General features: G+C 44.7%; 1 protein-coding gene across 20 annotated transcripts in view; it reads left to right on the top strand.

Moving 5' to 3' along the window:
• Positions 1–26555, top strand: part of DOCK9 (dedicator of cytokinesis 9) — a 276616-nt gene that overhangs the window by 101059 nt on the left and 149002 nt on the right. For 13 of the 20 annotated variants that reach the window (XM_059144086.1, XM_059144093.1, XM_059144098.1 and 10 more), the window contains exon 2: positions 23306–23422. In XM_059144086.1, coding sequence (XP_059000069.1) covers positions 23306–23422 — 117 coding nt within the window. Of the gene's footprint in view, positions 1–1217; positions 1487–23305; positions 23423–26555 lie in introns of those variants that run through there. The other 7 variants (XM_059144087.1, XM_059144089.1, XM_059144096.1 and 4 more) reach the window with 1 other exon arrangement.

Consider the following 26555-nt stretch of genomic DNA (forward strand, 5'->3'; position numbering starts at 1 on the left):
ACTTACAGAATGGGAGTAATTCTGACCAAATAAACAGGATAGCATTTCTCTCAAAGTCCTGACCTGCTGGTGACTTAATGAAAATGAGGAATTGAGGAAGAATTGGGATGTTTAGAACTTCTCAAGCGATTTCAAGAAGTTGTTCAAATTGTTGGTTATGCTATACTTTACTGAGGCTCAGTCTGTCTCTTTAGTGTGTGGCTTCAGACTTTCTTGCCTCCTCTGATTTATAGGATAATTCTTAAGTTTTGATGTAACTGCTACTTCAATTCTGTATTTATGTAACTGAGGCTCTTTTTTTTTTTTTTTTTGTCCGCTTGTAATTTTATGAAGATAGGTTTTTATAATCGATATATCATACTGTTTTAGAACCTAGATTTGGCAAGTGAGTTTATATTTACCCTGAAAGATTACCCAAGGTTCAGAAATGGGCTAGTTTAAAAAAAATATTGTAGAAACCATTAATTTTTTTAATGGCCTAGTTGAACCCTTGTGACTTATTACACAGTTAATATTCATACCCTGGATTCCTGGTGCTTGAATGACAGAAGGGAGATACACTGCCTTACATGTTTACTGCGACCCTCTCAGTATCTCATCCTGGGCTTATTACCGACACACCTACTGATGCATTCACAGTAATATTCTGTTGAATAAATGCGTTTACTATGATAGGTAGCAACCCATGAGACTGTTCAATGACCCTGTCTTCCTGGCATAAAATAGTTGCTAAGTCAAGTTCGTTGTGCTGAGGTCTGTCATCCAGGGAGGGAGGCTTTCCTTACACCCGCACCCGTGAGGTGGGACCCCTCACTCTTTGCCCTTCCCTGCTTGGCCCATCAGCCAAGCATTTGGTGTTCGGCCATCACATGAAGGGAAGCACCCAGAAACTACAGGAGTTTTAGAACACCCGGACAACCTCGCTGTCCCTCCAACTCCAGGAGGTTCAGACTTGAAATAATCATGAAAGAGTCTAACTGTGACTGATTCTCTTTTAAACACTGCACTATTTGGACTCAGCTCCACTTGGCCCACGCCTTGTGGAACAGACACAATGAGGCCGGTCTCTATCAGAGAGACAGCACACTGTGTATTGTACAGTTCGGGTTTGTTTGCCTTTGGCCGGCATGTGGGAGCCTCCCATTCTTGGAGCTGTAGTAACACCCCTGGGGGCTGGCCCTGGCCTGCATGCCCTCCCACCCCGCCGGCTCCGCTGACCCAGCCGTCGGGCTGACCACTTGTGCTCGGGAAGCCGGCTTCCTCTCCGTGCTCGGGCCAGGGGCATGCTTGTGCCTTGCACGGCCAGGGACTTGCAGCTGTCCGAGTTGCAGACTTTCTGACTTGGTGTTTTCCGCCGAGAATGCAGGCTGATAAATGCAGGACAAGTAGTAGAAGTGTCAAGAAGGAGCTGGTGATTGAATCCCCCCTGCAACGCAAGGATGCAGCCCAGGGCGAAGAGGAAGCAGAGGGCGCGGGGCCAGTGCTGGTGAGAGCGGTCGCCCACAGCGTTTCTGTGGTCTTCTCCACCAAGTGCTTTTATTGTGTGTGTGTGTGTGCTGAGCGCCTTCTGGCACTCTGGCTTTAAAACTTGCTCTGCCTGTCTCTTGAACTCTCCTTTCTTCTCCTGTAGATTCACTTTGGTTCCACTTTGATTTTTCTTTGGGAGGAAAGAAATGTTGACATTCTGTGGATGACTGTGGTTTCCAGGAGGCTGCTTTGTCTAGCAACAACTTTGTATTGTTCAAAATTCTGTCCCACCTAGCTGCGGTGTTGGCCGGACATGAACCCAGGGAGGCACGTTGCAGTCGCCTTCTCTGGAGCTGGCAAAGAAATCCTTTGCAAGATGAAAACATTTCTGCATGATGTACTTCTGTTATTGTGAAAAGTAGGATGACATTGGGGTGTTTTAAGGAACATGACTGTTGAAGTTTCGTGTGTTCTCACTCACTCATTTTAATAGGTTAGCCTTGAACAAAGTAAGAAATAACCTAAACTTTGAACCAACTGATGGAAATGTTTTCCTTCTTGTCATTAGCTGAGCTCATAGCAGTTGGGATGAATTCAAAGAGCTCTGATAGACTTTGAAAGGGAGGAATGTGAAAAATGGTTGTGTTGTTATCATCGATGAGTAGGTTGTGCTTCTCTCTTGGAATTTCTTTAGTACAATAAAGGCACATAATTTTTTAAACAAACTGCAAAAAAAAAAAAAAAAAACCACCAACATGCACTACAGAGGGGACAATTGAGCCTTTCAAATGATCTGTTAGAGGGACTGGTAAACTAGTAGTTAGTGATTTTTTTATATAGTGATTTTTTTTTAAAACATAGAGGTTCAGTTGCTATTATAAAGTGGTTAACTAACTTAATTTTTAATTAGTGTCTTTAATAGTCTGAACTGAAACTTCCCTGTAATGGATTGGATTTGAACTAAATTGTTTTGCTCAGCGACACGTGAGGCTGCCTCACATTGTTTTGCCTTCAAAATGATACTGCTAACTGTGAACTGAGAAAGTCTTTAAATATGATGGGCTTTTTCACTGCAGATTTTCATCTGAGTGATTTCGTTTTCTTCCCTCTGGTATATTGTGTAGAGATGTTATTCATTATCTTGGATTCCTTTCTGCTAGCACAATAGTGCATTTATCCATTGAGTACTAGAGCCCCTTGCCTGCCGCGTAGATTTAACTGGTTTAAGCTCCTTGCTGATGTAACTTAGGATTTCTTGGAGGAAGTTGTGTGGTTTGCGTTCCCTTGTGAATATTCTTAAAAGTCTTTGTCAGTGTTTCTCCAGATGTGTAGAAATATTTATCCAGAGGCTTAAATACACTATAGAAAGATGCTGCATGATTTTTTTTTTTTTTTTTTTTTAAATCACACAAGTGATTTTTAAACTGTTTCCTTCTCAGGGCACCTGGTTGCTCAGTTGGTAGTGTAGTGCATGTGACTCTTGTTCTCGGGGGTCATGAATTTGAGCCCCATGTTGGGCGTAGAGATTAGTTAAAAAAACAAAACAAAACAAAACAAAACTTCTTTCTCTTTTTACTGCTCAAAACATCAGCTGCTCACATCCCAGTTACTTGTTTCTGTCAGTCTCACCCTAGGCCGGTCCACGGGGAGTTCCTTTTTCTGCTGTCCTGGTTGAGGCTGTGCCGGCAGCCGCTGTATCCACTGGTCCAGAAGCTGCATGGGGAGCTCAGGCCCTGAGCATCTGCAGAGACAGGTGTGACAGAAGGGTGAAGGCAGCAGGGACACACCTGAGAAGCTTTCTCTTTTCTTTTTTTTTTTAAAGATTTATTTATTTGATAGAGATCACAAGTAGAGAGAGAGGAAAGGGAAGCAGGCTCCCCGCCGAGCAGAGAGTCCGACTCGGGGCTCGATCCCAGGGTCCCAGGACCAAGACCCTAGCTGAAGGCAGAGGCCCTAACCCATGGAGCCACCCAGGAGCCCCCTGAGCAGCTTTTTCTTATCTGATACCGTTCCTCTTCTTCCCCAGCGGAAGCAAGATAATACAGAGCTCGTAACGGGTAAGAGAAGCAAGGATATCGCAGCAGGGCCTCTGTCCAGGTCGGATCTTCTTACTTGTGATTATTGCTCCTTACAGCAAATGAGAATCTGATAAACTGCGGGGAAGACAGCCTTTTCTTCCAAGATGATTTTTTAAAAAAAGTATGCCAGCACAGTCATGAGATCTATTTGTTAGTGCCGTTCCTTATTATCTCCCGTAGCCCAGGTACTTGGTGAGAGTACAGTGTGTAACATTTAAAGAGAAGGAACTTACTTTATTCAACAGGTAACATTTTAAAGTTAAGTTTTGCTGGTTTTAGTTACGTGCACAATCAGTCCTTGGGGGAAATGTCACATAGTTTAGAAAGCATAAAAATAATGAGTGTGTGTAAATATAGTGTAGAACTAGGGAAACATAAAGTGCCCTTATTTTTACTCCAAGTGCTCACAATTAGTTATTTGGTGGATACACTTTTTTTTTTATTTTGTTTTTATTTTTTTAAAGTCCTCTCTACACCCAACATGGGGCTTGAACTCAAAACCCTGAGATCAGGCATTGCATGCTTTTCTGACTGAGCCATCCAGGCGCCCCGGTGTATAGTATACACTTTCAGACTTTGTCCAGTACATATAAAAATATAACTTCTTGTGGCGTATGTGTTTGGAAAATGTACTGTACTATAGATTTCTGCATTAAATTACTCCTAGAACAGATCAAAAACATCTTTCTTTTTTTTTTTTAAAGATTTATTTATTCATTTATTTGACAGAGAGAAATCACAAGTAGGCAGAGAGGCAGGCAGAGAGAGAGAGAGGAGGAAGCAGGCTCCCTGCTGAGCAGAGAGCCCGATGCGGGACTCGATCCCAGGACCCTGAGATCATGACCTGAGCCGAAGGCAGCGGCCTAACCACTGAGCCACCCAGGCGCCCCAAAAACATCTTTCTTTATCACCATAGACTTATGTCATTATTCTTAATGGTTGTGTGATTCTCAATTTTATGGCAGTATCATAATTTGATGGTTATTTAATTTGTTTCCAATTCTTTGCAATTAGTACAATGGACGGTCATTGAGAAATGCCTTTGTGGGCTGTGGATGACTAATAGTGCACTTACTAGCAACTATAAATATATCTTAAAGCACTTAATGTAAGCCAGTATTTGTTCTGTAAAATGTCAATCAGAAGTCTCTTCTTGCTGCTTTTCTTGGGCATTTATATTTCTTTCTCCTCTGCCAGGACAACGGTTGAAGTCTCCCTGGGCAGCGGCTGCTTGTTCTGTGCTAGGTAAAGCCAGTGTGTCTTAGAAAAGTAAGTGGGTGGACGTTCTGAAGTTTCAGGGGCTGCTGGGGTTCCACTTACACTTACCTTCATAGATGGGTCTTGTCCGCTCATTTTGACGGTAAGCAGGGGACGCTCTGCGTGGTGAAACTTCTCCATGCCCATCCAGGCTCACTGCCAGCCCCATTGAAAAATGACTTTGTGGGCTGTGAATGACTAACAGGGGAACAATCAGGATATTCTTGACGTCTGCAGGTTAGTTACCCTGTTTACATTTGAATACTTATTTTTGCCTCCCCCAAACTCTAAATTCCTGGAAATAATTTATTCTAATTGGTATTTCTCAGCAATTTAGAGGAACAGGGTGTGGCCTCAAAGAGTCAGGAGTGGCTGGGGTATATGTCGTTCGTGTTGCCCTTTTGTTGGGTTATTTTCAACAGGCATTGGAGAACTGTAGTACAGGTCTTATTTGGGGACTTTGGAAGGTTGAAAGATGTGAAGATAAAAAAGAGGTGAATTTTCATGTGTTAGGTATACTCATTAGATGTTTTTTTAAGAGTTTCTTTATTTAAAGATTTATTTGAGAGAGAGAGTGAGCACATGCAGGAGTGAGTGTGAGCAGGGGCAGGGGAGAGGGAGAGAGAACCTCAAGCAGACTCCCTGCTGAGCCCGGACCTAGATGCAGGGCTCGATCTCACGACCCTGAGATCACGGCCCGAGCTGAAATCAAGAGTTGGACACTTAGCCTCCCTGAGCCACCCAGGGGCCCTGAAAAGTTTATTTTTCGAGACATCTTTTCTCTTTGCTATTTTTCTGGGATCTTTAAGTGGTAAAAATTGAGTCTGAATTCTTAGTTTGATATTTTCAATGAACACATGTTTAGCTAAATGGCTACATGGGAGGCAGTACTTGTGGCGATATAGTAACGGGTAGGAGACCCGGCTTCTGGCTGGACAAGGAGGTGCACTGCCTGGGAAAACCTTTCTCTCTCTGAAGTTCTATTTACTCTAGAAATAGACAAAGAAGTGAATTAAGACACAAACCCTGTAGTGTAAGGTTATGGGCAATGATCATGTTGTTGTGTAAATCCTATAAAACTTTAGATGACTGTGATTGAGTTAATTAAATTATGCTTATAAAGCCCTTTGGCCTTGTAGATTTTCCGTCATCCCTATAGGCATCTTTAGAAGTAATTAATGATATTAATGACATTGGTGATATTTAATAAGTAGTTTCTTTGTGTTTTCAAAATCCTGAGTGGTGCAGGAAATTTCCTGTAAGCTTTCTAAAGAGACATATTCCAGGTGATAAAACCAGGAAAATTCATTTATTCAGGGCCATAAATCTCCACTGTGCTTGTTGGTTTTCCTCTTGATTTGTTTATTTGTTTTCTTATTCAACCCACATTTATAAGCACTGAGAATTACCAGACTTACACTTACTAATACCCTTCCTCTCCACAAGCAGCCAGGTCTGGCTAATGAAGGACTCTCATATGGTATTTATTAGGAACAAGGAGAGCTAATCTCACCCATCCTTTTCCACTTAGGCAGACAACACTTAAATCATAGTTCCAGCAAAGACATGTTTTCTTGAATTTTTAGCGTCCGAAGCAGGCCCAGCCCTGCGTTACAGAAGGCACAAGGACCCCCGACCGTTCATATAAACAGTTTTCATGAATGAGGCCCCCGAAGGAGCACATGTATTTTGTGATGCTGTCACTGGAAGGAATCTTTGGGGACTGCATGCTTAGATGGGTCGGGGTGAACTGACTAAGCCTGCAGACATGGGAAACTGTCCCAGAGAAGGGACTTTCACAATTGTGTCACTACAGAACGCACGCAGCTCCTGTGTGCTGCTTTCTCCTGTTGTTCATCAGTAGGGAAGTGGGAGGGCTGATCGCTGTATTTTTTTTTTAATGGCAAGGTTGATTTCTTTTTTTTTTTTGAGTACTAACACAAGTAGGCAGAGAGGCAGAGAAAGGAGGAAGCAGGCTCCCTGCTGAGCAGAGAGCCCGATGCAGGACTCGATCCCAGGACCCTGGGACCATGACCTGAGCCGAAGGCAGCGGCTTAACCCACTGAGCCACCCAGGCGCCCCCTAGATGTATTTTTTAATGAATTTACAGACCCAGGATAACCCTGAAATGCTTATTCCCTAACCAGTAACATGGGCACCTTGGGCCCTGTTGGGTTTGGAGAAGGCTGCTGTTTGCTCCAAGGGCTCTTTGATGGGTCGTGGCTGGGTACGGGGCAGCTGAGCTATGTCACAGGCGCGGGTGGTGTGGGTGACCTCACAGAAAGCCCTTTGGAGACCGGAGACATATTTTTGGTTCCAGATCTGCCTTGCAGCCCCTGCTGATCATCCCCCTTCCCTCCCCTCCCCTGCCCCAGTCCCCGCTTCAGCAGTTTTCTCATCTGTGAAATGAGAAGCACGTAGTAAATAATCTGAGTCCTCTTCTGGGGCTAAAGCTCCACGGTTCGGGGTTATTAGCTTTGCTCCCAGAATAACCTGGGATGGAGTCAGGCCAAGAGCCTGCAGTTTTAGTTTCAGGTTCTGTGTTCAGTTTACTCAAAATTTTCTGGGTTTTGAGTTGTAGGAGCTACAAAATAGGGGATATTGGATTGCCCTGCAATGTAGTGGGTAAGATGCGTGAATTGGGTTGGCCAGCCTGGAAATGGATAGAAGTGGCAGCAGAATTTGGGGTTAGCAGGGAGAACCATGCAGGACAGTCACAAAGGCCTGACAAGCCTGCAGATGACGTATCACTGTGAGTATAATTTTAGAAGCAAGAAGGCTTGGAAATTATAGTTTATCCTCTACCTTCCAGAAGTTTGAAATATCCCTGTAATGTGATATAGCTAGTCCTAAGGTTCTCTTAGAGTGACATTTTGAGGTTTTAGAAGTTTCTAGTGCTCACTTTGCATTCAAGAGTCTGTACCACCTCCCAGTGGATCTCTGAGGGTTTAGCCAGGTTCTTGGGGTTGGGGCAGGAGGCAGCGGGGACCAGGCTAAAGTTCTGTTTCGGGATCTCCTTGCTGTGGGGCAAGGGTGAAGCAGAAGTGACTGATGCAAGGAGCCCGGGGCTCAGGCATAAGACCTGGGTCCTTTGCCTTTTAAACCTACTTGACATTTCTGAGCTAAGTCTGGGCTTCTATCAGATGGAGATAGTAGTAGTGACTGCCCTCCAGTGAGCTCGTCTCCAGAGGTTATCTAGACTGCCCCTGTCGACTTACCGCAGTGAATCTTTCTTTGCTCTGGGCTGTGCTCGGACATGCTGCCAGACTGCTCTTTCCGAAACCCAGATAAACTCCTTTTCTAATTTTCCTTTGCAGAGAAGGCAAAGCATGACTTACTTGATCCTTGGAGGCCAGCCCTGAACTGGCCTCCTCTCTCATACCTTCCAGAATGCATCCCGACCGGGCCCCACAGCTGCTCCTGTACCTGGCACGCCTCACTACCAGACCGTCCCAGTCTGCCCTTCAAGTCGCAGCACACATGCCCGCTCCTCCAGGAAGCCTTCCCTAACCCTCGCCCCACATTTTCCCACAGGCTGTGTGCTCCTTGTGCTCCGTGTGTTCCATGGTGGCATCACTCTTCTAGAACGTTCAGTTATTATACAACTCTGCTGCATTGTAACTAAGGCTTATACCCCAGTTTTCCCCACTAATGGCCGGGGTTGGTGGGGGGGAAGCTTAGGCCCCAGTGGGAACCGTGAATGTTTTGTTTTCTTTGTATTCCATCTCTGACATAATATCAGTGCTCCCTCTGCCACGTCTTCTGTTCTTTTTGGCGTGGTCTTGGTCACTCTTTGAGGACTGTATTGGCGAAGAATGGGTTACAGAAAGGACCCTCCAGGAGAGACTGGATCTTCTTCAGCCTTCCCTCTCCCCCTTTAAAGGTTTAGCCACCAATATCCACAGGGGTTGAACTGCCAGAAGTAAAAAGGGCTGCATCTAGAGGAAACTGCTTGACTAAGTAGGCTGTGGGTATTATGCCCTGAAACTCTCCTGTGCTTCTGTTATTTTTGATCTAAAATGCCAACCAGCATTTTATGTGAGTGCTTGCTTGAGTACAGAAGTGCACATTTATGTGAACAAAGTCATAACTCTTTTCTGTCTTCGTCTTAGCCAGTACCCTTTTGTTATCTGTACCACTTCCTGTCACCTGTTCACCTCCTATGGTTATAGTACATTTGGAAAAAATCATTGTGTGACCTCAGTACCAGCATCCCATGACTATATGTGGAAAAGGTAATGGAGACCCGTAAGATACGGGGCAAGGAGGATACCTCTTCCTGGGGGAGAAAGGTAGGAAGGACAGGAAAGGTGGGGCGTCTTAGCATTAACAGTGCAGGTTGCCTCCTTTACTTGACAAAGATGAAACCTGTCTTGTCTATAATGCGGGATGGTATTCTTCCAAAATCTTTCTTGTCCCCACAAGTAACAGTTTCAAGAAGTGGTTAGTCCTTTGTTTTGCCTCGAATTTTAAAAAATTACCTGTATGTTAAAGTTTCATGCAGTCTAGAATAGTACTGTTTAATAGAAATACAGCATGGGCTATATACGTAATTTTAAAATTATTGGTAGCCAAATTAAAATTTAAAAATAGGTGTAATTAATTTTGGTAATGTAATTTTAACCCATTATTGCCAAAATACTATTTTAGCATTTAATCCTTACAGAAATATCAAGGCATTTTATGTTCTTTTATTCCTGCTTAATCTTTGAAATTTTATGCCTCTAGTTTTTCTGAATTCAGAATAGCCACATATGGCTGGGGGCTACTGTATTGAACAGTGTGGGTCTGTAGACTTATGTATTCTGTAGCTTATGTACCTCCAACCAGAAAGTTGTTGTTTGGGGAGGGGGGTGAGTCATTGGATGGGGTACTGTATTTGTGACCCTGTGGAGGGAAAAGGCACGATTTAAGTGTGTAGTTGGGCTTGCCTCATAAAGATGACCCTTAAACTATTTATTGGTTAAGTAGATTAAATACTACCCGATGACATTAATATATGTCCCAGCATTCAAACCTGGTTCTTCAGGAAGACTTAGTATCTTGGGGTATGATTTTTAATATTCTTGAGACTGAAATGAGTTTTTTTTTTTTTTTCATGAAAGGACTCTGCCTTTTCTCTTTCCCTTGGTGAAATCATGGAGTAGGGAGGGAGTCTGTTTTGGCGGGGGAGGGGGGGGTTCAGTGCCCAGGACTGGGCGGAAAGCCTCAGACTTTTGTCCTCCCTGGAGATGTGGTGGCTGAGGCATCACAGTGTGCAGTGGTGCTGTGCAGTTGTCAAACAAAGGGAAGTGGAGACATTGGGGAAACATTTCCTATTCTAGAACACGGACGTTCTATCGTGCTTATTGCAGGTGAGTTATGGGACGGGTCCTGGGCTTGCAGCCAGGAGATCCAACGGTCACCATCTGTGTGACCTTCACTCATTTATGTAACCCCTGTGAGATTCAGTTTGCTCATCTGTGAAATGCTGATGATACATACTGATCTGGGAGGAGGTTTTGTGAGTTAATGTGTGTGTGATCCCGCAAAGGCATATGTGTTTTATAGGCACCAAAGTTTTCTTGTGTCCGGGTGACACAACTTTGTATGATCCTCATGACCATCATTTCATTCCTGCCCTGAACAGGTGCTGTACATTGAACCTTTTCAATAACCGTGAGATGATGACAGAGAACTTGTTCCTTTTCCCATTTTCTGATGTAGATACAGAGATTTAGTAACCTGTCCCAAGGACACATAGCCAATAAGCAGTTGGAGCTAGGATTTCCTAAAAATACTTTTAAATATGAAATTCTCAAACATGCACAAAAGTAAACTAGCAGAGGGCTTCTCAGACTTGGTTGGGCCTCAGAATCACGTGGCTTTGTTAAAAACCCAGACTGCTAGGCTCCACCCCCAGAATATCCGATTCAGTAGGCCTGGGATGAGTTTGCATTTCTCACAAGTTCCAGATGATGCTGGAGATGCTGGTCTGGGGTTGCACCTTGAGAACCCTTGGACCAGTGTAATGAACTCCTATCTGCCTGTTTTGAAATCTGACTGTATTGGGCCTTTTAAAGCCTTTTAGCTTAATTACTTGACCTTTTCAGTTCATATTTCCAAAAATAGTTTTTATTGACATAGGAGGAATTAAGAATTTCAAGCAAAATGCTAGAAAGAAAAATTGTTGGCTGGAAAAGGATCTGTTGTACGGATTTAAGACAGAATTATTTATACAATTATCTTGGTGTATCTTTTTATTTTTTGCTTTCATTATTCCTTTATGCTTGTGCAAAAATGGCAGGCAGAATTGGAAGCTGGGATGCATGCGTGAGAGGCACACGCTGAGCCCCCCCCCCCCCCCCCCAGGCTCTCAGTCTGTTCTCTCTCTCTCTCCTCTGTACACCCTCCTCTGCCTCTCTTAGCGCATGCTCCGCATCAAGGGAGAAGACCTTCGGACACCGTCTTTGCAAGGACGACATCCCCATGCCACTCAGCCCTCTTCTCGTGTGCCTCCTGGGCACCGGGCGTGGAGGAGTCCCCCTCCATCCCTGTCTGGGCTTCTCTGATTACCATTCTCTGCACATCCCCGTTGAGCACAGCTGACTAAAAGCAAGGAGCTCTGTGGGTTTTCATTAATTGGTCTTATTTTTACTACCTCAGTTTGCATCCTTATGTGTCTCTTAGACCATTTTCTAGATGTTATTGATTTGGTGGTTTTCACAGAGTCTTTAATTCTGTTTATTTTAGTAATAGGATAATAATTTTTGGTAAACCACAGTTATTTATAAAACTGACAAATACAAAACCCAAACTCTTTTCCTTCCTTCCATCAAACTGATGTTGCGTGTCCCAAGTTTTGCTAGTGCTGACATGCCTCATTAAATAAAATCTTCATTTAGTGACAAGTCCTCTCATTTGAGGGCTTTTTTAAAAGTTCTGTATAAAAAGGGAATTCAGCACCTTATCAGTGTTTATAATATAAAGAACGGTATTCATAAGCACGTCATTCTTTTAGCCTGCTCTGAGGACAGCACCGCACTTCCATGTGAGAAATCCATTTAATGTCTGAGGCTTTGGTGTCCGCTATGCAGTCTTCTAAACATTCACCAGTTCATTAACCGTGTGGGAATGCTCAGGTTTGAGCTTGCTTCGCAGTCCAAGCTTAGATACGGTCTCTTTTTCCTCCAGTTCTTTGTATCACGTGTTTGTTCACATGGTTATTGAAAGTGCAAAAGTCAAAATGTAGAGGCCGAAGGGAAGAGCATGGAGCAGGGGTCAGGAGACCTGGGATCCGGGCCCATGCTTGCCGGCAACTCCCCATGGGCCTGGGGACAGCCACAAAACTCCCACGCTCCTGGGTTTTCCTGTCTGTAAAACAAGAAGGAATCTTAGGTTCCGATGTCTGCACATCGTAGTTCTAGTGTTACCAGACCTCCTGCTCCTTTTAAACAAGCATGCTTCTCAAAGCCGCCCAGGCCATTGTTCCCGCGCACACTGAGGAACAGTCTGGAGAAGAACATGTGTTATTGGAGGGGACGTGATCATATTTCGATTATCATGATCTCTTTAAGTTTTTGAGTCCCGGGTCGAGGGAAGGAAGAGCATGTGTGGGAGGGCGCTTTCCTGGGGGAGCACGGCACGGGACCCGGTTCTGTGCCGCTTAGCCCCCTTCCTCCCGCACCACTTTCCTTCCTCAGGGCCCATCGCAGTCTGGCACACTTGCCACTCTGGCCTCCTCTTCCAGTGTAGGGAGTAGTCCAGGGTGGCTCAGAGACGTGTGGGCACCCCAGGCCAGCCAGTCATTGGTACCCCCTCAGACAGATGCCATTCAAATTGCTTACTGTTTATTTATGTCTTGTTTGTTTGTTTGTCTGTAGGCTCTGTGCCCAGCTCAGAGCCCAGCTCAGGGCTTGAACTCACAACCCCAAGATCAAGCCCTGAGCTGAGTTCACGAGTCAGACACTCAACCGACCGAACCACCCAGGCACCCCAGTTGTTTACTATTTTAGATGATGGATAAGTTAATTGAGCTTGTTTAGAGGGTTGCTTGGGGCACCGCCAGTCCTCTCCGACAACAGCGCTGCCCGCCTGACCAGGGAAAGCAGGGTCCTACAGTTAAGCATTCTGTTTCCCCCGCATGTCCGTTGCAGAGCCCCTTGCTCACGGGTCGCTTACTCCATGTTCTTGGCAGAGGCACTCCCATAGGGTGCCCTTTCAGAAGGGAGTTCTCATAAATGTCATTTCCTCTCTCGCGTTGGGTTTCTAGAGTTGCTGCGGCATCCCCGGAGACTGGCTTCCCAAGCCCTTGGCCTCTTGGCACCTCCGTCCTCTTTATGTACCTCTGCCCGAGCTGTCCTGAACAGATCGCTGTTTCTGGAACTCACAGTGCTGAGAGGAGGATTTATCTGGAAGCTAAGGATTCTTCAGTTTCCAGATTCCTGCCAGGGCCCTGGGAGGGCCTCCAGCAACTTTATATTCAAAATTTTGTATTTTTTTTTTAACACATTCCCCTTTCAAATATGCAAATTTCAGGCCGCACAAAATCTCGTTCCATCGAGGAACGTGCTCTTTGGTGTCTCCATTTTCTCTGCAAGGACTCCCCAGTCCACTCCGAATCCTGGCTGGCCCACTCCTCTTTTAGACTCGGCTCTGAAGCACCCCACATTGTCAGGTTCCGTCCCTCATCTGACACATATTCATCGGGTGCCCACACTCTGCCAAGCCTTGTTCTAGGTGTTGAGGGAACAATAAATAAAATGGAAATCTTTGCCTCTGTGGAGCTTGTAATCTAACTGGGGGTCAGGTGTGGGGGAAAGCCAGTTCATACTAAGGGGGTCAAGTGCCACGTCTGTCTGTCTCCCCTCTGGACTGTGAGCTCCATAGAGTGGGGTCTGTGTCCTTATGATCTTGGTGTCTCAAAGACCTGGCACAATGCGTGTGGATAGGGACAGGCTCAGTAAAAGTCTGTGGAGAGAGGGAGCGCATAGCTGCTAATAACATTTGCATGTGAGGAAGGGATGCAACTACTAATTACAGGAAAATGAGGATTTTTCCCTTAAGATTTTAAAAAAAAGATTTTATTGATTGATTTGACAGAGAGAGACAGAGAGATCACAAGTAGGTGGAGCAGCAGGTGGGGGAGACGGGGAAGCAGGCTCCGTTCTGAGCAGGGAGCCCGATGCGGGGCTCGATCCCAGGACCTTGAGATCATGACCTGAGTCAATGGCAGAGGCTTAATCTGCTGGACCAGTCAGGCGCTCCTCTCTTCAGATTTAACCACTTCATGAAGTTCCTGGTGGGCGGATGCAGTGAGAGTTGTGTGTAAGAAAGGAGCAACGGGAAGGCTCCCTGGGCAGCCCCGACTGACTCCTGGCTTCGGAAGGAGCCTTCTTGTTGCAGAGCTCATTGCTGCATGCTCCCCTCCCCAGGGACAGTGTTGGGGTCCTGTCGGCAGCGTCGAGAAGTGCACCATTTTGAAAATGGACTAAGTTCCGTGAGGAATTTTTATCTCAGCCAATCAAGTAGCTTTTACAGTCATGCAGATAAATCAAGGAAGTTTTAAATTCTTTATAAGCAGAAACAATAAATTTCTCTTTTCTTAAAATAGAAAGCTCCCAGAGTTGCTGTTTCCTCAGTTTGCTATTTCAAGAAGCGGTATTCAGGATTGAGCTTGTGTTAACATTTAATTACCAGAGACACAAAGTCCAGAAATGACTAGAAAGTTCCCAGGAAGCTATCCTGTCAGAGGGAGAAGCAGTGAAATCAGTAAGCCTGTCTGCTGAGCTCTTTCCTGTGGTTTTCGAGGCTTCATACACGATTGGCCAAAATTGAGCTCATCTGTGCGCCTGTACTCTCCAGCTATCCTGGATTCCAGAGGAATCTCATTTTCCTGGCATCCAGAGGAGTCCCTAGCTTCTGTTTGCCTTTGGATCTGGAATTTCAATTTGCATGGATGTTCGGCAGCCAGACCCACAGCAACAAATGCTGGAGGAAGGAGTGAGGTTGGAGAGCTTCAAAGGGAGGTTAATGGGGAGGACACTGCGGAGCATGCCTTTTGTCACCTGTGACTGCCACAGGATCACGGGCTCACCATGCTGCCCCTGCTTCCACCAATGGATGGGGACTGGTGGGGTCGCGGTATCAGGGGCTAACCTGTACCCATGTTGTTCCTTGAGATGCAGCTCCTCCTTCCCACTGTCCTGATCACATGGCTTTGGCTTCAGACCTTACCCGTAGATCTTCAGCAAGGAAGCCAAGATTTCTGTTCATTGTTATGCGCATGTCTGTGGGCACTGGGCCTCCCAAAACTCTCTAGTAGAGTCTGCCTCCGCTCTGTCCTCTGAAGGGCCACCTAACCGGCTGTGAGCATTGCAACATGGGGCCTACCGCCTGCCCCTCTCACCGCCTCTAGAATCTTCAGTCCTGCTGCTCTCATGGCCCTGCCCTAGGGGAGTGGGTCTGAAGTGCTTCTGTCTACACCCGAACCCCCCAACTGTTGTTCTTCTCGGTCTTGCCTGACACAGGCTTCATCAATACTCCATTCAGTTTTTAATGGAAGCGTCTATTGATACTTATTTTGGGCTCAGTCCCTGAATCCCAGTGTCATCTCTGTTAGTATACAGTTTCCTCTGTTTGGCCTTTTGTGTTTCCTTCTTTGTGCATGCCCTTACCATTGTTGTCTGTTGAATTTTACATGTCCTTGGAGCATGCAGGAAAGTTTTTGTGAACAGATTGGTTAAACAATATCTGTGCAGCCTTCACCACTCCCCTCCCCCAACAAAAAAAAATCACTGTCACGCAGACAACACATTAAATAATAATAATGCTTATAATAGTGAAAATGACACTTTTATCATTTCAGTATCATTTTATCATTTCAGTAGTGAAAATGGCATCATTTATCACGTGCCAGCTTGCGGGCTCTCTCAAGCATTTCCCCAGCACGCACCCAGCAGAGCCTGATAACAGCCCTGCACACCTGTGCAGCCCAGCTTTCTTCTCCCTGAACTGCACTGCCTTTGATTTGATCCACATGTGGGGTATCTCTGAGCAGATCCAGGTTTTGTGAGTGATGCAGTTTAGAACGTGGGGGCCTTGTCTAAAAATGTGATTCCAAATTATAAATACAAAACGAGCCCTGGAAGTTAATATATATTTAGACGTTGAAAGGAAATCACTGCAAATTAAAAAGCTACCTCAAAACATAAATGACAGAAATACAAGCAAATAGCACATTTTTTTAAGGTTTTATTTATTTATTTGACAGAGATCACAAGTAGGCAGAGAGGCAGGCAGAGAGAGAGAGAGAAAGGAGGAAGCAGGCTCCCTGCTGAGCAGAAAGCCCGATGCAGGACTTGATCGAGGACCCTGAGATCATGACTTGAGTCGAAGGCAGAGGTTTAACCACTGAGCCACCCACACGCCCAGAACAACACATTTTTATGAACAGATCTCGTGGTACATCTCAGTAATACTGTCTTCCCTACATTTTGTTTGGTTTCATACTGTTATCACCTCTTCATATGATCATGGTTTGATCACTCTTATTCCAAGGATGGATCATTTAAACTTACCTATAGCATTTAGTCAACATCTGTATTTTATTAATCACTGTTCAGCAAAGTTCCCTCTAGTTTAATAACATAGGGTAACATCACATAAATTTTTAGGATTGAAAAAAAACCTCTAGTAGGTTTCCTTCATATATGAACTGAATAATTTGGGGGTATTCTTAGATTGTGCAATGGCTTACCTCAAATAACCCCCCAGCAGTCCTGGGGCCAAACCCTTGGAGATATACTTGTATTGCAACATAGCCCCTCATGCTGCCCCTCATGTGACGTTGAGTCATGACCTTGGGTGGACTGACATTGGAAGCCAAGATGCAGAGCAGAAACTGAACTCTGCACAGACTCAGGCCCTGGACAGGGGTCAAGGCAAGTGAGGGACACCCATCTTTTCCCACAGTTGTTATGTCCCTGGGTCCTGGGCTAGACGCAGGGGTGTGGGGGGCAGAGAGAAGGAGACTCAGCCCTGCCTCGGGCCACTGAGAGTCAAGAAGGTAAGCTGTTCGCTGGTCGTTTCAACCCAAGGCAGAATGAACTGCACTCCAGTTCTGCTACTAACTGGGGTGTCCCTGTTAGGAGGTGTGCCCAGGTACAGAGCCAAGTACTTTTTGTGTGCCCTGGGGCTGGAGCAACTCTGCATTCACTCTGTTGGCATATTTGCCTGTGGGAGATTAGTGTTTAGAGGAAGGATTCTGCTAAAATAGGACATTTGTCAGCGGCAGCCCACAGCTGTAGGCTGGTGACAGGTGCAGAGGTGTGAGTGAGTGACAGGAGGAGCAGGCTTGTGTCACAAGTGGGGCCCCATTGCTTCTGTGCTGGGCCTAGGGGTTAGAGATACAGTGAGAACCCGCATGGCAGCCTCCACAGGACAGTTGCACGTGGGTCAAGGAGTTCAGAACTTTGCCCACCTGAAGAATTCTCACTCTTCAGCACCTTGAGGCATCACTTTGGTGCTGAACTGAGGAAATGTCCCTGCCCATGGGTGGCAGTCGGCTCAGCCTCCTCCCTTAGCTCTGCATTTAACTTCTGCCAGCACCTCCTGCTATATTGAATTAATGTTTACAAGCCACCCTCTCCCACTCTCCAGAATGTCCTCAGCTCCGCTCCGTGGCTACTCTCCAAGGAATGACAGCCCTCCCCAAGAACTGTATAAAATTTTGGAAAATCATATGTATACACATTTTGGGGAGAGTGGGCCCAGGTTCTCAGAGGGGTCTGTAACCCTAACGAGGTTAAAAACCTCAGGCCTGGCCTTGTTCCTTGTCCCTCTCTGAATATTAAAATTCCAGCCCAGGTCCTGGGACATCAAAATCCCTGGGGGAGCTTGTGCCAACGCAGATACCTAAGTCCTACCTGTAGAGTTTCTGATTCAGTTTACTTTTGTATCAGCTTCTCGGGTGCTGCTGCTTGTTACTGGGACCCCGCTTTGAGAACCAGTCTTGGAGACTTTTGTAAACTGAGAGTACCATGGTCCTCTCCCTGTCTGATTTCACAATAACCTAAAAAGCAGATGTTCATAAATGAGGACATTTAACTTCCAAATTGGGGACAAAAGCTAAAGAAGTTGTATACATAGATTGATTTACAGTTTTCCCTTGCTACAGAAGCAACATAATCACGCTGCGTACAAGTTCAGAATGTCACAGGCTCAAGAGCTGACCAAACCCCCATTGTGCTTAGCGAAACACAGCATCTTTGGCTAAAGTCCAAACCGGTGTATTCTCAGGTGTTCAAAACGTGATTCTGATGGCCCTGGATTAGCTCTGTCTATGTCCTGGGTTGATTTGGGTAATTCTGGGCTCAGAATCTTGCTTTTGACGATAGAAAATCAAGAACTTGGCTCCTGTACCTGTGTCATCCTGGGAAGGATTAAACTTCATTGTGTTGATGGCTTTAAAAACCAAGGCCATGAGCCAGATCTATCCTAAGCCTCTTTCTACTAAACAGGAAATGGGGTACTGGCAGTCTGATAATTAGCTAATTTCATTTTGCTGTTAGTCATTCCTGTCACCAGTGATGCTATAAGCCAGTCAGTTCCCTACCCCAGTGGGCTGTTCCCCACTCATGTGACCACTTGGAAAAGCTCAGTGATGCTGAAGTACAGTGAACAGCTGTAACCAGTGAATCATCCTTTCAAAGAAGAGTAGAAAATAGGCAGTTAGGCCCTTAGCCCCCAGTTGAGTAGGCCCAGAGGTATGACTTCCCACGGGCCCACTGACCTTTGTTTGTAGCTGCTGCTTCAGTCTTTATCTTCCCCGGTGTGTTTCCTCCACTTCTGCTGCTCCTGCCTGTCCTACCCCTGGGCGTCGGCCCCTTTGGTCTCTTCCTCCCCCACCTCCACCTTGTCTCTTTTCCTGTTCCCTCACCGGTCTCCATCCTCACGCTTTCTCTTCCCAAGGCCACGGGAGGCATGGTGCGGGTGACTTGTTATTTGTATTTGAAGCAAGAGCTTTTTGTCTTGCTCTTAGGTAACAAGTGAGTCACTCCTAGTTGACCCCTTTTCCTTGGGGTCAGTGGTTCTGCCGCTGCTGAATACGGCTGCCCCGTCAGGGCTCAGTGAGTGATCTAAGGATCTGTCCATGTGTCAGATCTTCACAGTCCTTGAGACCAAACAAGACATGACATTCTTCTGTGAAGATTTCCCTGATACTGAAATCAACCTTGTGGGCTTTCCTGTTTACAGGCTCCATCCCTTACCAGAACGTTGGCTTAGAAACCCTCCCCACGTTTACTCTGCTTGAGCGCTGGCGCACACAGACTCGTTAAAGGGTGGCCTGGAGAAGGAGTTCTCTGTGACAGAGGCCATGTTCTGACCCAGTCTGTAGGTTACCTTGGCTACTCGCTCAACTTGTCATCTACCTCAGTAACACGGAATAATGTTTCCATTCCTCTACCTTATCCTGGCTCTAAGTGATGTTAAAAGATAAGCTGAGGTGTATTAAAGCATTGGTAGAGTTTGAACAAAAATCATTTCAAGTCAGGCGGCACCAAACCGGAAGTTGTTAGGATCAGTTAGGAGCTTGGAGAGACTTAACAGAGGGAAAGAGCAGAAGCAAAGGGAGGAATAATTTTGTAACCTTGAGGCATTCCCTAGTTGGATTTTGGTTGGCTTAGAGATGCCACAAGGGCAGTCGAGCCCCCTCAGTGACGCAGCCTCCTTGTTTAATTAATTTTCCAGTGGATGAAGTGTGATCATCTGTGTGAAGCCTTCCAGCTTACACAGAGGCACCCAAAGCAAGGTAATCCTGACAGCCACAACCTTACCTTGAGTCATTAGCTACTTCCAAGATACAGTCAGGGGAAAACAGTAATCCATGCAGTTAACGAAAGCATATCAGAAACAGGCAGAACTGACCTGTGAATATTTTTAGAGTTTTCACTTATTAAATCTTTTTTTTTTTTTTAATTTATTTTTTTTTAAGATTTTATTTGTTTATTTGACAGAGAGAAATCACAAGTACACTGAGAGGCAGGCAGAGAGAGAGAGAGAAGGAAGCAGGCTCCCTGCTGAGCAGAGAGCCCGATGCGGGACTCGATCCCAGGACCCTGAGATCATGACCTGAGCCGAAGGCAGCGGCTTAACCCACTGAGCCACCCAGGCGCCCAATCACTTATTAAATCTTTTAAACAATCTAGGTTTAGTCGAATGGTGAGAGAGAATCATTAAATACATTTAAGAACGTGTACACGTTGGGGCACCTGGGTGGCTCAATGGGTTAAAGCCTCTGCCTTCAGCTCAGGTCATGGTCTCAGGGTCCTGGGATCAAGCCTCTCTCTCATCGGGCTCTCTGCTCTGCCGGGAGCCTACTTCCCCCTCTCTGCCTGTGCCTACTTGTGATCTTTGTCTGTCAAATAAACAAATGAAAATCTTAAAAAAAAAAAAAAAAAAAAAAGAACGTGTACATGTATTGTATTAGCCTAGAGACAGGAAACATATCAATCAGTTAATTGGAAACAGAAAATTAATATGAAGAATTATTAAATTGGTAAAAGGGATTAATTACTAAGGGGCAAAGGAAACTACAGCATAAATCGGCAAATGGTGACTCTTGGGTAGAATCTGGTTGTGGCCTGTTTCTGTAAAGTTTTAACACCACTCTGTCCATTTGTTTATTTATTGTCTGTGGCTGCCTTTGTGCTCAGAGTTTAGTAAACAGTAAGCTGGTGAAGCCCGAGATATTTACTCTCAGCTCTTTGCAGGAAAAAGTTTGCCAGCCCCTGCGCTAAGAATACAAGAATAGTCTACCTAGAGAGCTGTGCTGTAGGAGCAAGGCAAAAACTCCCAAACGTCATTGGTTAGGAAAAGACCCTTTCTCAGTAGGTCCCTTCAGCACCTCTCTGACAAAGGCTGATATTGTAGAACTGTTTTCTGACAAGTAGCCTGACCTTGCCTTGTGGCCTGAAAGACCTCACTGGTGGCCCTTGTTGGAAGGTATAGGAAGGGAACACACCCAGGGGTAGTTTTGGAGGTACCCAGGGCTGGTGTAGAGGACCAGGTCACCCCCTCGGAGCTTACCTAGTCACCATCATGTGCTGGACAGTGTATGGAATAGGGGAGAATGCAGTGTCCATCTCATCCTGCTGGATGGATCTCTCTCTCTGACCTCTCTCTAATGTAAGTGTAGCTGTCGCTATCTAGAACTCTGTCAGTGTGTAAAGCTATGATCACCTTTGGGTTTTCTTAGGAATATAGTCCTGGTTCCCAGAGACAGTGTTGCTAACCAGGACATCAATCCATTCTGCCAACAAACACTTAAGGACTGATTACTGCATGCAATTTAACAAACTGAAGTAAAGAGCATATTATTTAAGTCAAATTAAAGTATTCTGGAGAGTATTTTTATTGGTTTCTGTGGCAATTCTTTCTTTAAAAACACTTTGTGTTAGTCTCTCTCTTTTTTGAACATCTTCTGAATGTAGAAACCGTTCAACATTATGAATATCTTGTAGGAAGAAATTACACTCCTATTAGGATAGCTTTAATTTTTTGTGTATATTTTTATTTCTGTCCGTAAATGTATATTTTGCTAAATTATAACAGTGCCCTTGTTTGGTCATTGCATTTCTTTTCTTAGCAAGTCCAAACATCTTTGTAGAGTCTACTTTTAAATCAGGCAATTGAAGTTAAAATAGGCATTTGTATGTATGTTAGGTGGAGTAAGCCGACAACCGCTTTAAACAACTCCAGAATCTCAGTGGTTAACACAGTAGGTGCTTTTGCTCCTGCTCACGGATATTTTGGCACCTGTTTTCAGGAAGCAGCCTTCCGTTTGGTGGTTCAGGGTCCAGATTCCTTCTCTCTTGGGGCTTTATCCTCTCCTCAGGCCTCCTGAGTCCTGTACATGATGCTGGCAGAGGGGAGAAGGGAGGGAGGCCATATCAGTCACTCAGGGCAGCTGGCACAGAAGATAAGCAAGCCGGGGGGGGGGGGGGTTTGATGATTAAACAACATATTTATTTCTCACTGTTCTAGAGGCTGGGAAGTCAAGATCAAGGCACCAGCCAACTTAGGATCTGGAGAGAGCCCACTTCCTGGTTCGTAGATGGCTTTCTCCTCACAGTGTCCTCACACAGCAGAAGGGAGTTCCCAGGGGTCTGTTTTATAAGATTACTAATCAATTCATAAAGCCTCTACTTTCATGACTTAGTTGCCTCCCAAAGCCCCCACTTCCTAAAACCATCACACTGGGGATTAGGTTTCAGCGTGCGAATTTTGGAAGGAATACATCATTCAGTCTCTGGCAGAGAACTTTTACGGTCCAGGCTTGGCAGTGGCCATACTCCTTCCCCTCACCTGCCACTGGCCTCAAGACACAGGGCCACGCCTAACCCCGGGGAGGCTGGGAGAGGTGGTTCCGCTGTACCTAGAAGGAGAGAAGAGGTTTAGGGAACACGTAGCAGCCTCAGCCACAATTCCCAATGTGATGACACATACCGGATGTCTTTAATATGTTTCATTTGTATTGTCATTTGAATAGACATAAAATGTTGAGATTATGCAATCAGATGATTTTTGTTAATAGTTTCAAAAATAATCTTGTAGGAACTATTGATATTGTGGACTTAGCTACCTCTGAGAACTTGTGTGTATGTGTGTGTGTGCGTGTGCACGCTCATGCACTTGCGTGCCCGCTTTATTACTTGTCATACTGCGATATAGCTTTCTCCTTGACGTAGCCTATGTAGTGCCTTCCGTGTGGGTAGTGATCAGTAAACACCATGGCAATGCCTGGCAATAGACAGAAGAGATTTTTACTGAGAAGGCTAACTTTGGAAATAGTCAAACAAAGCATATTCTCTCATTTCTTTTCCCGCTTGCTTGTTGCCTCTAACTTCTGCTCAGTGCATGGTAAGGATGGTCGTTCCTACCTGCTCAGGTTCACGCACAAGCTCTGGTTTAGGTGATACCATCCTCTCACCCCTCATAGCTCACGTTTTTGTGTGTTTCAGTATTATATAATGAGTATGTAGACATTTCACGAGACAGGGAGATATTTTGATACTGTGAGAAGAGTTCTGTGGAGTCTTATATGAAATAGTGAGCCCTGTGGATGCTTTGATCCTGGGCCAAGAAGGGTGCCACTGTTGGCATCCAGCCCTCACTGCCAGCCCACAGTTGGACGTCTATACAGGGCAGTTCTGGAAGAGCCCGAGGCTTGGATGGGGACTGACCTAGCCAGGGGTGACCCAGGACACGACTGGATGTTCTACCAGACTTCATAGCCTCTTTTGTGCTTTTGTAACTAATAAAGCAGAATTGTAGACAGAGTACCAGGAAGCGTCTTCTGTTCTTTCGAAAATAACTTTTCTGTCTTGTTTCTGATTCTCCTTGTAGCAAAATTGACATAATGTCACTGAAGAAAAGTTGGAAAATGCAAAAATAGTACAAAGTTCTTTAATCATTTATCTATAAGAATGTTTCAATTACTTTTTTTTTTTTTAAACTTTTAGGCGAAGCCAAAGCTGATTGAACCACTCGACTATGAAAATGTCATCGTCCAGAAGAAGACACAGATCCTGAATGATTGTTTAAGGGAGATGCTGCTCTTCCCTTATGATGATTTTCAGGTAGTTAACTTTCAAATAGAGCCATGTGGTTGGTCTCTACAAATAATTGTTTTTAATCTACTGATTTATTATTTGATTATTTAATTTTAGGGTTTTTAAAAGATAAAGATGTTATTTAAGAGAGAGAAGTCATTAAAAAAAAAAAGAGAGAGAAGTTATATTGTTACGTTTTTCCATGCATTCCTTTATGGGTTGATTTTTAAAAATGGTATTATTTTTGCATATAAATACGTACAGATATGAATATGTGGTATATATGTTTATATATGCATATAGGCAAATACATGCATATGCATACATACACACATGCATGTATTACATGTAGGACATAAGTATTTTTTGTATGTGTTATACTTTTAATAAAAGTGCTATACTCTGGGCGGATTTAATGGACGCAAGCACCTCGTGTGTCTTATGAGCTTTGAAGAGAGATTTACGGTTTCTGCCCGTGCCTCAGTGCTAAGGAGAGCATTTGCTGGGGAGCACTGGAGGAATTTGTCGTGCGTCCTTTTAGGGTCACATTTTGGGAAGCCACCACGAGAGAACCCCTGAATGGCATGTGGGCTCCCAGGGAAGGGCTTGGGGGTAACCAGGAATGTTCTGACGTCTGCCTCTCTGGTGAGCGACACGTGGTGTTCCTTGGATCTCGGGGTGTGGGGGGAGGCTTCCAGCGGACTGGCCCACCTCCTGCTGGGAGCTGCTCTGAAGATTGTTGCTTCAGGTTTCAGGTCGTGAGAGCCCTGTGGCCGAGCCACCCGCAAGAGCTGTGAGGCCAGTGAGGAGGGATAGTAGGACCCCAGTGGTGTTAGAGGCCTGGCTGCCTGCCGTCACTGTGGGCTGTGTGCAGGTTTAGGTTACTCTCCTTGCTCTCTGGGACCTGCCTCATTGTGTGCTTCTTATCTGCCTCGAAGCTTCTTTACCTGGTGCTGTTATCATCCAATGCCCTGTTTTCTCTGAATTGAGCTGTCTTTTTTTTTTTTTTTTTTTTTTTAAAGCTTCACTCTTTGTGGGTTAATTTGAAAGTGCTATGGGAGCACCAGGGTGGTGCAGTCGGTTGAGCCTCCAACTGTTGATCTAGCTCAGGTCCTGATCTCCGGGTCATGAGTTCAAGCCCTGGTTTGGGCTCCACACTGGGTGTGGAACCTACTTAAAAATAAAAATGAAAGTAAATTAAAAAATAAAATAAAAAGACTACCTACTTCTAAAACAAAACAGAATAGATGCTGTTGAAATACCTGATGTTAAAAGCATTCCCCCCACCACTTTCTTTTAATCCCAATGCCTTAAACATAACCTACCACATACAGTTCTGTACCTACTGCATTGTCTTTAGAAACTTCCATGTCGATAACAATTGTTAAGTTATATTCTTTGAAGTTTTTTTTTCCCACCAGTTTCCCAATTTCTACCAGTTTACAACAAAGCTGGGAATTCTCACAAATGTTCACTTTTTTTTTAGACTTCTAAGAGGTAGAAGAAAATGATTATTCTTTAATACCTTCCTGAAAAATAAGGAATGCTGTGGAAGTGGCATTGGCCCTGAGTGTGACTCTGCTGCCCAAGTACCTTCCACTGAGAAGTGGTTTCAGATCATGCCTCAAAATACGATGTTTTTGAAAATGTCATTGCATAGTAGACTACTCACCTAAAACATAAATGGAAGCCTCAGAATTATTTCTTTTGCCCGTGATTTTGGCAATAAGTTTATCAGCATGAGAAGTTAAATCAGATGATTACAAATTGGGCTTCATGTTGACACATGTTTCCTGTAGTGTGCTCCGAGGAAACGATGCAAACAAACCAAAGAAACAAGATACAGTTAATTCAGTATCATCTTTTACTCCAGGGACAAGGAACCTGGGTGTTTAAGCAGTTGTAGAACCAGATGATTGAAACTCTGAGAAAAACTCTTTTGTCCCTTTTGCTTGTAACGATTTCCGTGGAGATACCAGGCATAAAATTTCTAGGAAAGGCAAAGAACTCACTGACATTTTGCTGGCCAAGATTGAATAAGGGTTATTTTCTGTTTTCGGGAAGTTTTCCCCAAAGATTGAGGAGCTTGAATTTCAGCTTTGATCCCCCTCCCAGCAATTACGATGGGCTCTATTTAAATTTGGAGGCTGTTATGTGTTTTCCTGGAGATTTCTATATTCTAGGTAAGGCCATTTACACTGTGCTTTCTTGTTAGATTGTCTTGGTGATTTTAATAACTGTCCACTTAGCTGAATGAGCAAAATGTCTTAGAAGTGTCACAGATTCCCTCTGTCCCTCTATTTTTAGGCAGAATAGAATTCCTTCTATTATTAGAGGCAGAGGGAAGAATTAGATCAGGGAAAAGTACTTCATATGGAAAAAAACCAGCAAGATGGTTAGGAAGTGGGTCAAATTGTGAGCAAAATGCACGCTGGGGGTTAATTTGCAGGATCATGCTTACTAGTTAAACAGTATTAGTTAGCTGTTAAAATAATAGAACTTTGTGCAAAGCTCTGTCAGTGCATTCGCAGTGATAATTGACTAAAATGTAAGTATGGATAGTGATGAAACAATTGTACACTTTTAGAGCAGGACATACGTTAATCTTGGTCAGGGTTTTTTTTTTTTTTTTCCCCTTAAGATTTATTCATATATTTTAGGGGGAGGAGAGTCTGAAGCAGACTCCTGCAAGTGTGGTGCCTGATGTCTGGTTCGATCTCACAACCCTGAGATCACAACCTGAGCCCAGACCACGGCTGGATGCTTAACTGACTGCGCCATCTAGGCGCCCTGATAGCGATCAGCTTTCAAGGACACCTGTGTTCTCTGAACACTAGTCTTATGTACAGAAAATTTTTTTGGTCAAATGTATTTGCTGAGAGGTGGGAGAAGAGAGTTTAAAAGAAACCGACAGGCACCTGGGTGGCTCAGTTGGTTAAGCATCAGCCTTCGGCTCAGGTCATGATCCCAGGGTCCTGGGATGGGGTTTTGCATCCGCTGGGAGCCTGCTTCTCCCTCTGCTGCTCCCCCTGCTTGAGTGCATGTCCCCCATGTCACATAAATAAATAAAATAGAAAAAATAAATAAACCGACAAAATAACCTGAGAGACATGGAGTCACTATGGATTTAAAAAAAGGCAGAAGGCTAGTTCTCACACTC

Source organism: Mustela lutreola, chromosome 13, assembly GCF_030435805.1.
Source record: "Mustela lutreola isolate mMusLut2 chromosome 13, mMusLut2.pri, whole genome shotgun sequence".
NCBI lineage: Eukaryota > Metazoa > Chordata > Mammalia > Carnivora > Mustelidae > Mustela > Mustela lutreola.